Source organism: Diplotaxodon limnothrissa, linkage group LG15, assembly GCF_057381915.1.
Source record: "Diplotaxodon limnothrissa isolate DT_005_m linkage group LG15, D_limnothrissa_male_GT1.1, whole genome shotgun sequence".
NCBI lineage: Eukaryota > Metazoa > Chordata > Actinopteri > Cichliformes > Cichlidae > Diplotaxodon > Diplotaxodon limnothrissa.
Window position 1 is genome coordinate 13,334,937 of NC_140610.1, and position 14,743 is coordinate 13,349,679.

Here is a 14,743-nt window from a genome sequence, read left to right on the forward strand (position 1 = left end):
AAGTGCAACCAATTATTCAGTAGCTTGTATAACAATCCTCAGCAATGACACTTAAAAAGACACTGAAATAACGACTGTCGCTGTTTTATTTTTGAGTAAAACATATGCACGTTTCCTCTTAAAAAAAACAAACAAAAAATAGGACTTCAAATTAACGAGGGAACCTGAAAGCAGCTCCGTCGCCAAAGCAACGCTTACCAAACAGACTCTACAGGACTGCTGCGGACGACTTTAACTGTACAACGTTTAATGACTTTTTAGTAATTTTTACAACATCGTCAAACAATGGAAGAAGCTGGCAAAGTGCATGAAGAGGCGCCCGAACCTCCTGTGTTGTCCGACAATCAAGTGGATAAGAAGGGGTAACCTGCAGCTTACTGTGGCTAAACACTGCGATAGACGGGACAACGACAACTACCTTGAAAGCGCCGTTGCACGTTGTTTGTGTGTGTGTGTGTGTGTGCGTGTGTGTGTGTGTGTGTGTGTGTTTTAAATCTGACCGTTTAATAAATACGATGAACTCTGTCACTTTGCAGTTTGGCCCATTTTTGTTGATACTTTGCTCATTTGAGTTGAACGCTGCTCATGTAAAAAAAAAAAAAAAGTGGAACAACGAATGTTTTAAAAGCTGTAAAAGCCTCACAGTTATATTTTATTACATCAGTTGAACACAGATATATAAAAAATAACCTCTAATAATCAAAAGACCACAGTTACATGTCGTAAATCTTTTCTTAGTGTCCCAGGTGATTAAGTAAAGCGTAAAGTTAACCTGATATCACTCTACAGATGGTAACTATATTGTATGTTTATAGGGCCTCCAGTTTTAAGGGAAAGAAAGACCCCACTGAGGAGGGGAATGAGGAGCTGAAGAGCAAAATGGAAGAAGAAAAGACGGACGTTAAAAAGGTGGTTTTTTCATGTTTCCCTGTCCCCTACCTCTGCAGGATTAGTGAAACAATTGAAATGTGTATGTCTGGACTTCTTTTGGGTTTGTGAAGAGATTTCAGATTTCACCTTCATCAGATTTCATCCACGAGATCTCTTTAGTTCCAAAAACCTGATGGAGAGTGACAGACAATTAAACCCTTTTCTGTTGTCCCCCTGGAGTGTAATCATGTGAGTTCTTAAGAGTCACATGATGAACCTAGGTATGAACATGGTGTGAATCCTGTCACATGATGTCCAGTTCAATTCAATGAAATTCAAGATGTGAATCTTTTGTAAGACATTAGCTCATCCTGCTTTAAGATATTGATATTGCAGCCTTGAGAGACCTTCCCAGGCACTTTAACCTTCACTAACACCTCATCCTCTATAATGAGATCCATGCCTTGTTCACACCTTGGCTTGTGTGACTCTTAATGACTTGCATGATTGCAAGGTGGTTCGAGGACTCTCAGGACACCAACAGGAGGACAATGTCATTAGGGGTTAAATACCGGCAGCTTGACACCAGTTTTTAGAACTGAAGAGACTTCATGGATGAGAGGTGAGTTGTCACAAAACAAAAAAGTTGCCTTCATTTTAAGGCAGGGCAGCTTAGGATCAATTTACATTTCACTCCAAATAAGCTTTGCGAGGCAAAAGTACTAACAGGACTAGAAAGAGGAATCAAATTTCTCTCATATCAAGTTCTCTTCATTGGTTCCCTGAATTTAAATAATTCTTTCTTGTCAGTTTTGAATAGCGATATCTTACCCATCATATCTTAAAGACCCTATAGTACCATAATATATAACCTTTGGCTTCTAGAGCTTCTAAAACTAGAATCAGAGCCACAGCCTTCAACTATCAGGACACTGTACTGTGGATCTTGCTCACAGTTCGGATTCAGGACATAAACATCTGTTGATGAAACTAGGCTACGAAGAGAGGTGATGATCAGTCAGCAGCAGAGAAAGATCTCTACAGATCATGACAGTGTCGGTGGAAAAATATAGAGAAGGTCAGAAAGATCTTCAGTGTGTCTTCGTGGATCTAGAGAAAGCATCTGATGGGGTGCCAAGAGGGGAACTGTGCCACTGCATGAGGAAGTCAGGAGTGGCAGAGAAGTATGTGAGGGAGGTGGAAGACATGTACAGCGAGACAGTGGAGAGATGTGGAGTACGAGTGACACATGGGTTCAAAGCGGATCAGCTCTAAGCCCCATCTTATTAGCAGTGATGATGGACAGGTTGACTAATGAGGTTAGGCAGGAGCTTCTGTGAACCATGATGTTTGCAGACGATATTCTGATCTGTAGTGAGAGGAGGAAAAGGTGAAAGAGAGGAACGATGGAAGTATGCAGTGAGAACAAGAGGAGTGAAGGTCAGTAGAAACAAACCAGAATACAAGCGTCTGAATGAAAGGGACACCGGTGAAGAATAGAGATAGTGAAGGTATACAAGTTTAAATACCTGGGGTCATCCATCCAAAGGAACAAACATTATATCAGAGGGTTAGGTCATGATTTTGTGTTCTTGACTCTTATTGTGATTGCTATGTTGGAATGAAATAATTAAATCCATTAAAGCGAGTGGCCAAAGGAGAGGCAGCATTATAATATCCACTAAAATAGATCTTTATAACTGAAACTGAAAACAAAACTGAAGTTATTGCAAAAGATGAAGTCCAATCACTAAATGGACACTACCACAATCAGATGTAGCTTTCTTAAATTCTTATGAGATGTATTTATTTTGATTTGTCCCACTTTCACTGCTCAGAGGATAATGAGCCTGCAGAAACGTCTGACCACATTAGTGACCAACATTCAAACTGCAGCGGACGCCAAAGAGATGGAGCGAAGGTCAGGGATGGAGGACAACTGCAGAATTAGGTACGCCTTTTAAATTGTTCTCAGTGTTCAAATCACGCTTTCTCCCATGCAGAAAACCCAGTGCTAAAGTGGCTGATGTTAAATTATGATATTCTTTCCCATCAAACAGAGAGGAGCGACTGAAAGATGATGCTAAGGCCTGTCAGGAAAAGGTTGAGGAGATCAGAAAAGGGTGGTCGATAGTTAATCAAAAGGTGGTTCATTCAGAACTGCAGAGTGTCCTGGACAGCCAGCAGCAGCTGTGTGCTGCAGTGATAGAAGACAAGAAAAAACTCATAAGGGAGCTCCAATGGGTAAATTATACACAAATGAGTAAAAGCATGATTTCATGGAGTTTGCATTTGTACCTCAAAGCCATTGTTTATAACTTGGTTCCCTTTTCTGCACTGTGCTGAACAGGAGCGCCGGGTCAAAGAGGATGAGTATTTGAAGAACTTGAGAAGGCTCGATGAGGAGATCAAACTGATGCTCGACAGGATGCAGCAACAGTTTCAAAACCTGTCCAAGGCCTACAGAGAGGAGCTCACACAACTTCAGGTAGAACCAGATCTGAGTCACAAAGGAGCTTTAAATGATTTTTAGTGCATCTGAATCAGTGAGCTGATCACATCTTTGCCTTATTTCAGTTTGACTTTTTGTTTTTAACTCCGCTTAGTTACGGTTAGTTTCTATTGTGGGTTTGTGTGTTTCAGTTTAGATTTTACTTGTTTGAAAATGTTTAGTTTTTCTTTTAGTTGAGTTTTTATTAGTTTCAGTTTAGGAAAATCACTGCAGGTATTACGATAAAAACAAATCCAGTGTCTGCATAAATACATCAAGACATCACGTCTTGTGTCATGCACTTATGCATACTGCATATATCTACTACTTACTTTGCTTGTAAAAAGCGGTTATTTGAGGTACTGCTCCCTTCTTATCAGCTCAAAGCAGTCTGGCTGTTTTCCTGTAACTTCTATCATCAACGAGGCATTTTCACCCAGGGAACTACCACTCACCAATTATTTTCTCTATTTCAAAGCATTCTCTGTAAACCTTAGAGATGGTTGTGCAGCAATATCCCATTATATCTATGTTATCTAGATTCTTATTAATAATCTAATGATTGTCCTGTTTTTGGCAGGCAGTTTATCAGCAGGAAATTGAAGTCTTACTTGCTAAAGACAAGGCTAAGCTGAAAGAACATTGGGACACAGAGGTTAGGATTATTTAAATTAATTCACATACACTTAACTTCTCATTGATGCTAATATGTTACATATATCAGCTCTGTATGTAATGAATGTAACCTATTTCTAGCTGGAGAGTCTGATGGAGAGGAGGAGGATGGTAGAGGAGTCTGAAAAGACAGTTCATGATGTTATGTTGGAGAATACCACCAAAATCAAACTCATGCAGCTGGAAGAAAATGCAAAGTCTCAGGTTTGTTTTACCCCAGTGCTTTATTACAATATGATGAAGCCTGGATGTTCTTTGGTGCTGAACATGCCATAGAGTGGTAGTGGTTGTGCTGCAAAAAATAAGATCAGTGTTTTACCACTCGATGTAAATGAACGCTCAGTCTTGAGATTGCTTTTCTTGCTTTTACAGGCTCGGCTGAGAGAACAACAACAGATGAAAGGCAAATCTGTAATTTTAAATTTTAAACAACTTGAACATGGCAACAAGAATGCAGCATATAATGCCAAGCTGGGAGAAATGAAGGGCAAAATATTAGGGTATTACAGTTTTTGCAGATAGAAATACACATAAATACACATACATGTCCAAGTTATGATGGTATCTTTTTGTTTCAGCTCTTCGAAAGAGGTGAAAAACTTAAAAACCAAGTATGCCAAACAAAAGGACAAGTTTATGAAGCAGAGACAGTATTTGTGTGAGGTCCAAAAACGCTCCCGCCAGCACTATGAACGCATACAGAAGGAAGTCAGGTAAGTAAGTGTTAATAATAATAATAATAATAATGATAATAATATTAAAAATAATAACCTAATTCTTTTATTTTTTTTTCTGTTCAACTTCAACCCTTCCTTGCTTCATGTAGGTACACCATAGCCGCTGATGCCCGAAAGTTTGAGGAGATGTGGGTAATGATGGAGGAAGAGGTGACACAGCTAGCGGAGAAGGCTTTGGCCATTGACTCTCTGATCTGCAAGCACCTTGGTTTAGCCTGGGAATGTCCTTCAGCTGCCTTCATGGAGTCACCTGGTCCCCGCAGATCTCAGGAGCATGACACTAACCCCACCAGTCACCCCTTGCAAACCAGGCATCTTTCACACTGCAGCCAGAGGATGATGGATGCATCAGTCGGACCCAGCCTGGAGAGGGACTCAGAGCACGGCACAGGGGTGGAGGAAGGGGAGCTATCCTCAGAGATGCTGATGAAAGCGATGGAGCTGCTTTGTGATGAAACGGTTAGAAACAAGTCCACAGGTTGTGTTTATGAATGATGACAGTATGGAGGCGGTTGTTGTAGAACGGGGCATGAATTGCACATGTTCCTTAGACATCCACAGATGTGCAGTATTTATATCATACTAGACACGTCAGTAACATGTCAGTAATTACATGAGAAATTTTTGTCAAGCTAAGCTTTTCTAATTAAGCTTTGGTACAGATTAAACAAGAACAAAGTTAAATGATGAGCTTTAGCAGGGCTGATACATTTTGGGATGTTATTTAATTTGGAAATTTGAGAATAAGCTCAGGAAGCTAGAGCAATAAAACCATTTAATAACATTTCATAACTACACAATACAAATTATGCCTTTTATTGCAGGGTAAAAAACAAAGTACAATTATATATGGAAAATATTCACAAAATTACAGTTACAAGAGCCTTTAAGATAAATATCTTCCTCCCAACTTAGGGATTCCTGGTGGAAGATAAACTGCGGAAGCTGCTGGCCCCCATGGAGAAAAATGAACAGACCACTGTGAAGCTGCATTCTCTCTTTGCTGTGAGTTCACATTTAGTGCTCCTTTTCATGTTTTTCATGTAGTTACTATTGAAAATCACACATGCTGTTTTCTCTTTTAGGTTCTGGGTCTTGAAGAAAAGGATTTAGCCAAGTTGGCTGAGTTTTTACTCATGTACAAACGTCAACAAGGAGAGCAGACTGTGGTGAGGAATCGAATGAGCAGTGGGCTTGTACTGAATATGGCCTTTGTGATTAGACAACTACTGTTCTTGTATCTTCTGTCAGTGTTTTTGTTCTGGCTGCAGGGTCATTTTGTTGAGGAGGCAGAGGCCATGGAGAACAGCGCCACAGCTGATTCAACCTCCAGACTCATCAACCCTAACAACATCTTGCCTGCTTTACGATGTTTCCTTGAGCAGCACAGGAAGTAAGACTACATATTGAATCATCAGTCCCGTGTCTCTTCCTCTGTGTGAGTGTTTTATACTAATTTTTTCCTGTTGCGCTTTGAAAACGGAGGTCTGTCCACGAGCGTTCCAGTTTAAGCCATCCAGCTAGAGATACCTCAGTGGAAGAAGCCTACTGGGATAGGCTTGGCAACATTATCACTGAGGACAAACTCAAGCTGTGGGATGCAGCAGAAAGGGAATTAAAGCAGTATGAGTGAGTAACACCTACACTGAAAGCAGGAATACCTCTGAATCAGATCAGTCATTTTTGTGTGTGTGTCTTTCCAGAGAGGTCCTGATGGATATCTCTGAGCTTGTCCCTGAAACTGAGCTCCTGAGGCAGCAGAACACTAAGCTGCGGATGCAGCTGCAACAGATACTCAGCAGTACGTGCACTTATGTTTAAGTTTACAGCACTGTAATCTAGTGCGAATAAGAATAATGATAAAACATAGGGCCTTTACCATCATAGCACAGGGTGTATCAAAAAGAATCACCAAATTTCAAAGTGCTTTAACTGTTCACCGGCATCGAGCGACACACGTACTGTTAGAAAGAGTGAGTTTGATGTGGTGACATTATTACAGCAATGACTCCAGATACTCGCAAAAGTGTGGGATGAGTTTGACAATCACATGGACGTATGCTGGGAGGACACATTGAGCAAACTGGAAGTTTTGTATGTAAAACTTTATATTCAGCCACGTATTTTAAAATTACTGTCTATTACTATTAAAATATAGGCTTTTGAAATCAGACAATTCTTTTTTGATACACCCTGTATATTAAAACAGGAAGCTTTGATCATTTATAATAATAATTAGTGGTTAATGCTACAAATGATTAACTATCCAGCTTTTTCAATGCAAACATTTTCAGATTTCAGATTTGACTGAATTTTAGAGTGTTTTTGACTGAATGAACAGATCATTTAATCTGAATACCTCTTATACCTCTGGCCAATTCTGGGTATTATTATTATTATTGTTATTAATTTCAAGTACTTACTTCCAATACAATGAATAATTAAATGATAAAATAAGAAACATTTATCAAATTAAACTATAATCATAGCAATCAGTAAAACAAAAGGGCTTTAAAATCCCAACTGAGCAGAACATCATGGATCTAACATCTTCTCTGCCTCTCTGACAGGTACCCGGAGCTCTAATTAATGAATAATCACTGTGGAGTCCGAGAGCACTGGAAGCGCCTTTGTGTTCATTTAAAAAAAAACCAAAAAAAAAACACACCATTAAATGATAATGTAGTGTGAGATTTTTTATTTATTTATTTTTTACAAATGTAAAAGAAAAATAGTCTTACAGTGTAGTTAATCAAACACATACAGTGTGGTTCAGTGTAAACAACAGTACACAGAGGATGTGTGTGTGGTTCGTCTCTACCCAGCAATGTTAAACAGCTTGTGGCTGAGCGCTGAGGGCAGAGAGAAGAAGAGCAGAACCAGAAAGAGCAGACCCAGTACAGCAACCAGCAGCATCACACAGTGCAGCTTGTAGTGCCTCCAGGCCAGGATACACATCGTCCTCACTGGAGCCAGCAGCCACGACATGCTGGCATTGGGGCGACTGCAAAGACAGATTCATAAATCAAACAGCAGTCACTGAAATTCAAAAAAAGCATGTTAGATTGTTAGTAAGTTTAATTTTGATTTTGGAGCTAATTGAGAAAATTTGTCTGTAATTAGTTGAATTAACATCCAATAAAATCCAAATAAAATTAAAGCCCAATATCTTTTTGGCTCTGTTTTTGATGCTGCTGAAGGAAATTCTTCAGGCCAATGTGAACTAGTCACTAACTTGATTTGCCTTTTCTGCTGAGCAAGTTGTCTGCAGTAGTCTACAAGCCTTTAGCTCAGGGGTCCCCAATCCCAGTCCACGAGGGCCGGTGTCCCTGCAGGTTTTAGATGTGTCTTTGATCCATCACAGCTGATTTAAATAAATAAATTACCATCTCAACATGTCTTGAAGTTCTCCAGAGGCCTGGTAATGAACTAATCATTTGATTCAGGTGTGTGAGATCTAAAACCTGCAGGGACACCGACCCTCGCAGACTGGGATTGGGGACCAATGCTTTAGCTGCTCTCTTTAGGGGTTGTCATACTGGATCATCTGCCTTCATCTCACCTTATCACCTGCCTTCATCTCACCTTATCACCTCGTGATAGGTATGGCACACCAACCCTGTGCATTGTCCATCCTGGTCTTTCCCAGTGAAAATCTTAATCACATCAGGTCTCACTGCCGTCTTGTAAAGCTTGTAAAACGATCTGTGTTCACTACCTCTGCTCCTTGCAGTTTCACTGTTACACCCATCTCTCTCGCTCACACACGTATTCTGTTTCACTTATACCGACTTTCATTCCTTTTTTCTCCAGAGAATACTTCTGTACCAAAAACATAAAAATACATTTTAGTGTACTGGTTGAGGGTTTTGTGTGCAACAAAATAATAATGTTAGTCAAGCATGTCAATCTATATAGCTATATATATATATGTCTATATCGCTGCAGGCCTTTAAGCCATTCTTATTTCCCAGTCTGGAACTTAGTAAAAACAAATGCGACACTCCTGTCTAAAATAAATAGTAAGTGGGACAGTTGGATGAAAACGTCTAAGTTAGTGTGTTAGATACCAGCTTAGTCATTCATTTTTTTCTCACTTTTAATATTCTATTAATTTATTTATTTTAACCCAAATCAGATCTTTAAATCTAAATGAATCCTTTAGTGAGGATTTAGTGCTCAGGGTTTTGGCTAAACAATGAAACTGAACTTAATGCTCATCACAGCACGACAGGATGTAAACATTAATGGCATCCTTGTCAGCTGTTTGAGAGCTGTAAACTTCTTTTTGTCCTTTGAGCCCCACTGGGGCAAGAATCATTATAAACAAGAAATGGTAAATCAGCACTGATTATCATCAGCATACTTTTAAGGATAACTAGCACTATGGGTGTCACGGCTGGCGGAGGGAGCCGTGTGGTGTGGAGGAAAAGGAGGACCCAAAATGCAGCAAACTGATGATACGAGTGACGTTTTATTTACAGGGTGGTAGTGGCAAAAACAGGCAATGAAGCACGAGTAATTACAAACGGAAACCTAAACTGGGAGAAACTAAGTGACAAACCTGGGACCATACAAAGGGGTGCGGGGCAGAGAGACGCAGAGTGAATGTAGATTAACGCAGTGATACATGGATGAACGCAGACGAGCCGACAACAAACACAGACCGACACCCACTAAATATACACACACAAGGTAATCAGGTAATCGCACACAGGAGGGAAGAACAGCTGATCTGAATACACATGATGACTGGAGGACACAAGCTGAACACAATGACAACAGACACAGACTTTCAGAACAAAACAGGAAATCTAGAACCCGAACCGGACACAAGGGGGGAGGACACAGAATAACTAGACAGAGGGAAATAATCACAAAACACAAAACGCTGGGTCAACGACCCAGGACCATGACAGTGGGGGTGTTATGTTATCAGTGTAATTCAGTCTATTTCAAATTGTCAAAACAAACAATGTATATGAATACACAAACCCATTGTAAAAACAGGCAAGTTTATTGCAAACAGTGAAACACAGTATCACAAGCAAAGGTTCCAACCACAGGCAAACTAAACGTAAAGGACACCACACACTTTTGTCTGGAGACAAAAACAGAGTTTTCAGAAGTAACCCCGACATATTTGACTAATATTCCCATAAAAATCATCTTTTACATTTTCGTTAACGTTAAAGACAACAGGGTTGGTGATTTGGTTTGCGTCGAGCTGGAAAGACAAGTCATGCTAACACACATGACCACTTTGGTCAGTTATCACAGTGATGCATGCATATTAACATATACTGTAGCCAACAGTGATCACCTTTACATGTCTGTAACTTTGGAGGATTATTAAACAGACCCTGGTCAAAATGATAATCACAAATTATTTATTTTAATTTTCTCTGGGATTTTTATGAGTGACGTTTATGAGTCAGAAGACGAGGCTGGAGAGCATTTACATAATTACACACACACATAAAACTCAGGACATCCAGAGGGAAGCTGCTGTGAACACCCATGCTTGCACAATAACACAATTATAAAAATGAGGGGGAGATTTGAATCATTTGCAAAATCAGTTTTTGTTTTTATTCTTAAGGAGAAATCTTTAAAACTGCAGATAAACTAAACACCACAAAATGCTCATTAATTAAACAATTAATAACTAAGTCATCTTGTTCTATGTCTCACTGAAATTTACTAGGAAAATAGAATTATTTTTGTTTCCTTATTATTATTACTATATAAGTGTGCAAAAACTGCAATACCAATAACAGTTAAAAAGGTAACACTTTAACCTCATTTAGTATTTATAAGCACTGAATCGAAATTTCATATACAGTTTATAACAAACTCTAATGAAAATATAACTTCTCGTGAGAGCAGTGACTAGAGAAAGCTGGGTTATAAACAGATAAAGAATTATTATATCATTACGTAATAAGTTATAGCTGTTGACAAGTACTCCACATCAATAATGACTTCAAAGGTCCTTAAATTTCAGAGATATTTCCATCTGCAGTAATTTATATTTACTCTGTTCTGAGACATGATGCAACACTCATTATGTCTCGGAACATAATGAGCAAACAGCATTAGAAGGAGGAACTGGAATGAATGTGGTTTGCAAAGCAGCTTGCCACATGGAGCAACTGTAGGCTGGCTAAAACATCCTAAATAGAATCTAATAGATAAATATAATCTGAGCCATTAGCTGTGGGCTAATTGATATCAGTTGATCTGTGGGGACTTTGAGGCCTGCCTGAACTAACACTATGTTCAATTTCTCCACATTATAACACCACACCACAAACCATTTATTCAATATAGTGCTTATAAATAAAATGGTGGCAGGGTTAAAGTGTTACCCAAAGTTTTGTCCATTCCCTCTTAAGCTAAAACAGTAACAAGAGCTCATATAGTATGACTTGAAAGTGCAATCGCCTGACCACTAACCCTGGAACATATAAAATAAACTGAAGGCTGAAACAAATACAGAACCACCCACTTTCATGTAGCATTGCTTCAGAGGATTTTCAGGTTCGATCGGGGGTTACTTTGTGCCATGTAATTTCTGTGTAATCGTTTAAAAGGATGGAGTCCAAATATTGTGCATTAGATTTGTTAGCTGTTTTGCAGAGTTGTTAGTTGGATCTTCATTACTTGGGAGCCAGGGGGGCAAGGAAGGGGCAGTGGGGCAGTCACTTTCGATGGTGTTCCCTTCTCCTTTCAGTGCTAAGAGGGGAAGGTGTGAGCTGATTATGAAGCTCAGATTGGATTAGAGAGGAGAAAACATAGCAGTCTTGTCTCCCATCAGTGTTGCTCCCTTTCACTTATCCATCCATCTATCCATGTAGCCACCCTTCCCCTCCCCATCCCCCTAGCAGTGACTTAGGCCCCCAGCAGCTTCTTGACAAGGTAGCCTGGCATGCTGTAGAGGAAGAGGCCCACCATGATGAGCAGCAGCAGGGCCAGCACTATCTTGATGATCAGCCACTTGTAGCGGTTGCACACCAGGTAGCGGATTGCTTTCAGCGGGCTCAGGAACCAGAGGAAGGTGGTGTCTGGGCGACTGGATGGTTCAGGTGGAGTTTTTAAGAGGATGAAAATAAAGAAATGGTGAGGAAAACATGGAAGTGGAAGGAGTGTTGAGTTAAAGGAGGGTGAGAAGGGGTGAGTAATGGTGGACAATGAAAGGGAGCAAATAAAGAGGAGTAGGACAGAAAGAGAAAGCTGGTGTTAGTAAGCCATGTTGCAATAATATGCATGCTCACGGTTCACATTTCTATCAGTATTATGTTTCACAGGAGCAAAAAAACACATCACAGAGTGGAAGCTTTCTATTATGCAGAATGAGTATGTTGACACATGTAAATGAGTGGATGATGATTGACCAACAGCTCAAAAGACTGACATTTCTGGCAAATGTTTGCAACAGATGCTTATTGCCCCCCACCGCTCCCCACCCTGGAAACCAGAATCCAGAAATATCCTGGATGTAGGCACTCATACAGCTTATAGTGCATTACAATTCACAGGTTTTTTCTCATAAAATGGGATGAGATTTTTTCATATTGTAGATGGCCGATGGACTCGTTTGCCTAGATACGATGTTGAAATGCCCACAAAGTATATGCAAAAATACTTAGCACAACATTACTAAAAAATACAGGAACTCTTTTTATATTTTGTTGCTTGTAAGCAAACAACTACGGTTTAATATGCTTAAATACAGGTTTTATTAATATAATCAATGATATAATTTTCAGGTTTCGGGGTTTTGTCTTTTTCTTTCCTGTGTTTGGTATTTCCCTGTTTTTCTCCGTTTTATTTTGATACTCTTGATACTTTTGAAACTCTGTCATTTCTTGTGACTTTCATTTAATTTTACTGCCTATGTCTTGTTTGAACTTCCTTCAGCTGTGATTTGTTACCCCTGATGTTTCAACTTCTCTTGATTACCTTATGTGTGTACTGTATATATAGCTCCATGTCTCCCTATGTCCTTTGTCTGTTTCTCATCATAGTGTAATCCTTGCATTTGTTGATGTTTCTTTGTAGTTTTGCCTCATGGGCTTTGCATTCTTGGAGCCACTATTCAACTACCATTAAACGTTTTGACTTCATTTTGTCATTTTTGGATTAAAAAAAAATATATACATTTTAACCCTCACATCTTTAGAATTATGTAATTTTTAATTTGTCTATACATTTCCCTTCTCTACCAATCATCCCACTTGATAAGAACATGGATATTTCAACCACCTTGTTCACCTTAAGTCAAAGCATCCCTACATGTGTCCATACTAAACAGTTGGTCACAATATGGGTGGTAACAAGATTTATAATGACGCTTGGTGGCAAATGACACTGACTTGCACACAGGGCTAAGACAAGATACAATAAAGGACACAGACGACTAGTCTACTTCTAAGACAACAGAGAAGACTAAGAAACTGAGCTTGGCTGGAAAAAAAGGAGAGGAGCTAAAGTTAAGAGAGAAGAATCCAGGGGCAAAAAGAGAAGCAGACAAAGTGAAGAGGGGGCGGAGGCTACCAGCGCATCAGGCCCCCAGCATCTTCTTGACCAGGTAACCAGGGATTGAGTAGAGGAAGAGGCCCAGCATGAGCAGCAGCAGAATCAGCCCCAAGACCTTGAGGATCAGCCAGCGGTAGTTGTGCCAGATGAAGTAACGAATGGACTTCAGAGGGGTCAGAAACCACATAAGACTGGTGTCCGGGCGACTTTGCGGGAGAAGGAAGAGAAAGAGGGAGGGAAGGAATGCAGTTGAGGCAAATAGGGGGGAGGGTGGGGGGAGGGTAAGGAGAAGAATAACGCGCACATGAAAGGGGAGGGATGAGGGGAAAGACAGGGAGACAGTTGAAGAGATGATAGGAGGAGTAACGAGTGTGTAACAGTGGCCTTTTGACAGTGCAGAAAGCAATGCTAGAGGCTAACTGGAAAATGTTTTACATCTTTAAAAAAAATATCGATTTTAAGTGGCAGCACCTTATGATGTTTTAGAAACACTGCTTTTTGCACTGATAGAATGATTTTCCTAAAGACAAAGTTAAACACTTGCTCATGTCTGTCTTTTTCTGTTCCAGACAAGTGTTAAAATTTTTTAACTCTGAAACCAGTGTGTGTGTGTGTGTGTGTTTGCAAAACACAAGTTCTTGTATATATTTTTTTAAACATAACCCGTTAATATCTTACTTTGGTTTTTCCAGTGGATCTGGCTCATTTCGTCCCAGTCCTACAGGGCTTTTCTCTGCTTCCTCTGCTGTCACTAGGTGAAGCTCAGCTTCAACTTTCCCCTGTAATGACATTGAAAACAGAACTCAAAATAAAGAAGTCCTACCACATACAAAATGCTGACTATAAAATATCTGTTTTGGGGTAAAGAGGATATTCATGTAGTATAAGAATCTAAATGAAAAAACATTTTCTTTTCCTCTACTTTTTTAATCTGAAGGACTTTTAGAAGATATCATATATTGTGAACACAGGTGGATTAATGCACACACACACACACACACACACACACACACACACACACACACGGTTTGCTTTGAACTGAACTCACAATTTTATGTATGTTCACTTATCCCCCCCCCCCCCCCCCCCCCTTATACCGCTAATTCTACACCAAGCTTTACTACCTTGAAAATGTCTTTCTAAGTATTATAAGTATTATCATAAGAATCATAATAAACCAGTCATGATTTTGCTCATTTTCACTCTTGACTGTCTTACCGTGAGCTCCATTTCATCATTCTCATTACGGGCTACGAATGGCCACCATCCTTTAACCCTCTTTTGTTTAAAGATCGAAATGGTTGGCAGATCCTGCTCATTTCGAATCATGTCAAGAGTGCACTGCTTGGCTGTCTTTGCGCCCCGAGGAAAACGGTTTAGGTCCAGCTCGATTGCACCTGGGAATGGTGAAAGCAAAATAAGTCAATTT

The 14,743-nt window shown here is 39.8% G+C and overlaps 2 protein-coding genes across 5 annotated transcripts in view; one reads left to right on the forward strand and one right to left on the reverse strand.

Moving 5' to 3' along the window:
• Nucleotides 1-285: 285 nt before the first annotated feature.
• On the forward strand, nucleotides 286-7,363 carry drc1 (dynein regulatory complex subunit 1 homolog (Chlamydomonas)). The gene is made up of 16 exons (XM_085373297.1): nucleotides 286-362; nucleotides 816-909; nucleotides 2,709-2,821; nucleotides 2,931-3,114; nucleotides 3,221-3,358; nucleotides 3,942-4,016; nucleotides 4,118-4,240; nucleotides 4,409-4,536; nucleotides 4,615-4,749; nucleotides 4,863-5,232; nucleotides 5,689-5,778; nucleotides 5,859-5,942; nucleotides 6,045-6,166; nucleotides 6,259-6,402; nucleotides 6,477-6,574; nucleotides 7,344-7,363. Exons 1-16 carry the CDS (start codon nucleotides 286-288, stop codon nucleotides 7,361-7,363), a joined length of 1,995 nt encoding a protein of 664 aa, XP_085229423.1.
• Nucleotides 7,364-7,590: 227 nt separating this feature from the next.
• Nucleotides 7,591-14,743, reverse strand: part of otofa (otoferlin a) — a 94,924-nt gene continuing 87,771 nt past the window's right edge. For 2 of the 4 annotated variants that reach the window (XM_085373367.1, XM_085373366.1), the window contains 3 exons: nucleotides 14,533-14,711; nucleotides 13,993-14,093; nucleotides 7,591-7,777 (listed from right to left, as the gene is read on the reverse strand). In XM_085373367.1, the coding sequence (XP_085229493.1) occupies nucleotides 7,591-7,777; nucleotides 13,993-14,093; nucleotides 14,533-14,711 (467 nt within the window). Of the gene's footprint in view, nucleotides 7,778-13,339; nucleotides 13,521-13,992; nucleotides 14,094-14,532; nucleotides 14,712-14,743 lie in introns of those variants that run through there. The other 2 variants (XM_085373369.1, XM_085373370.1) reach the window with 1 other exon arrangement.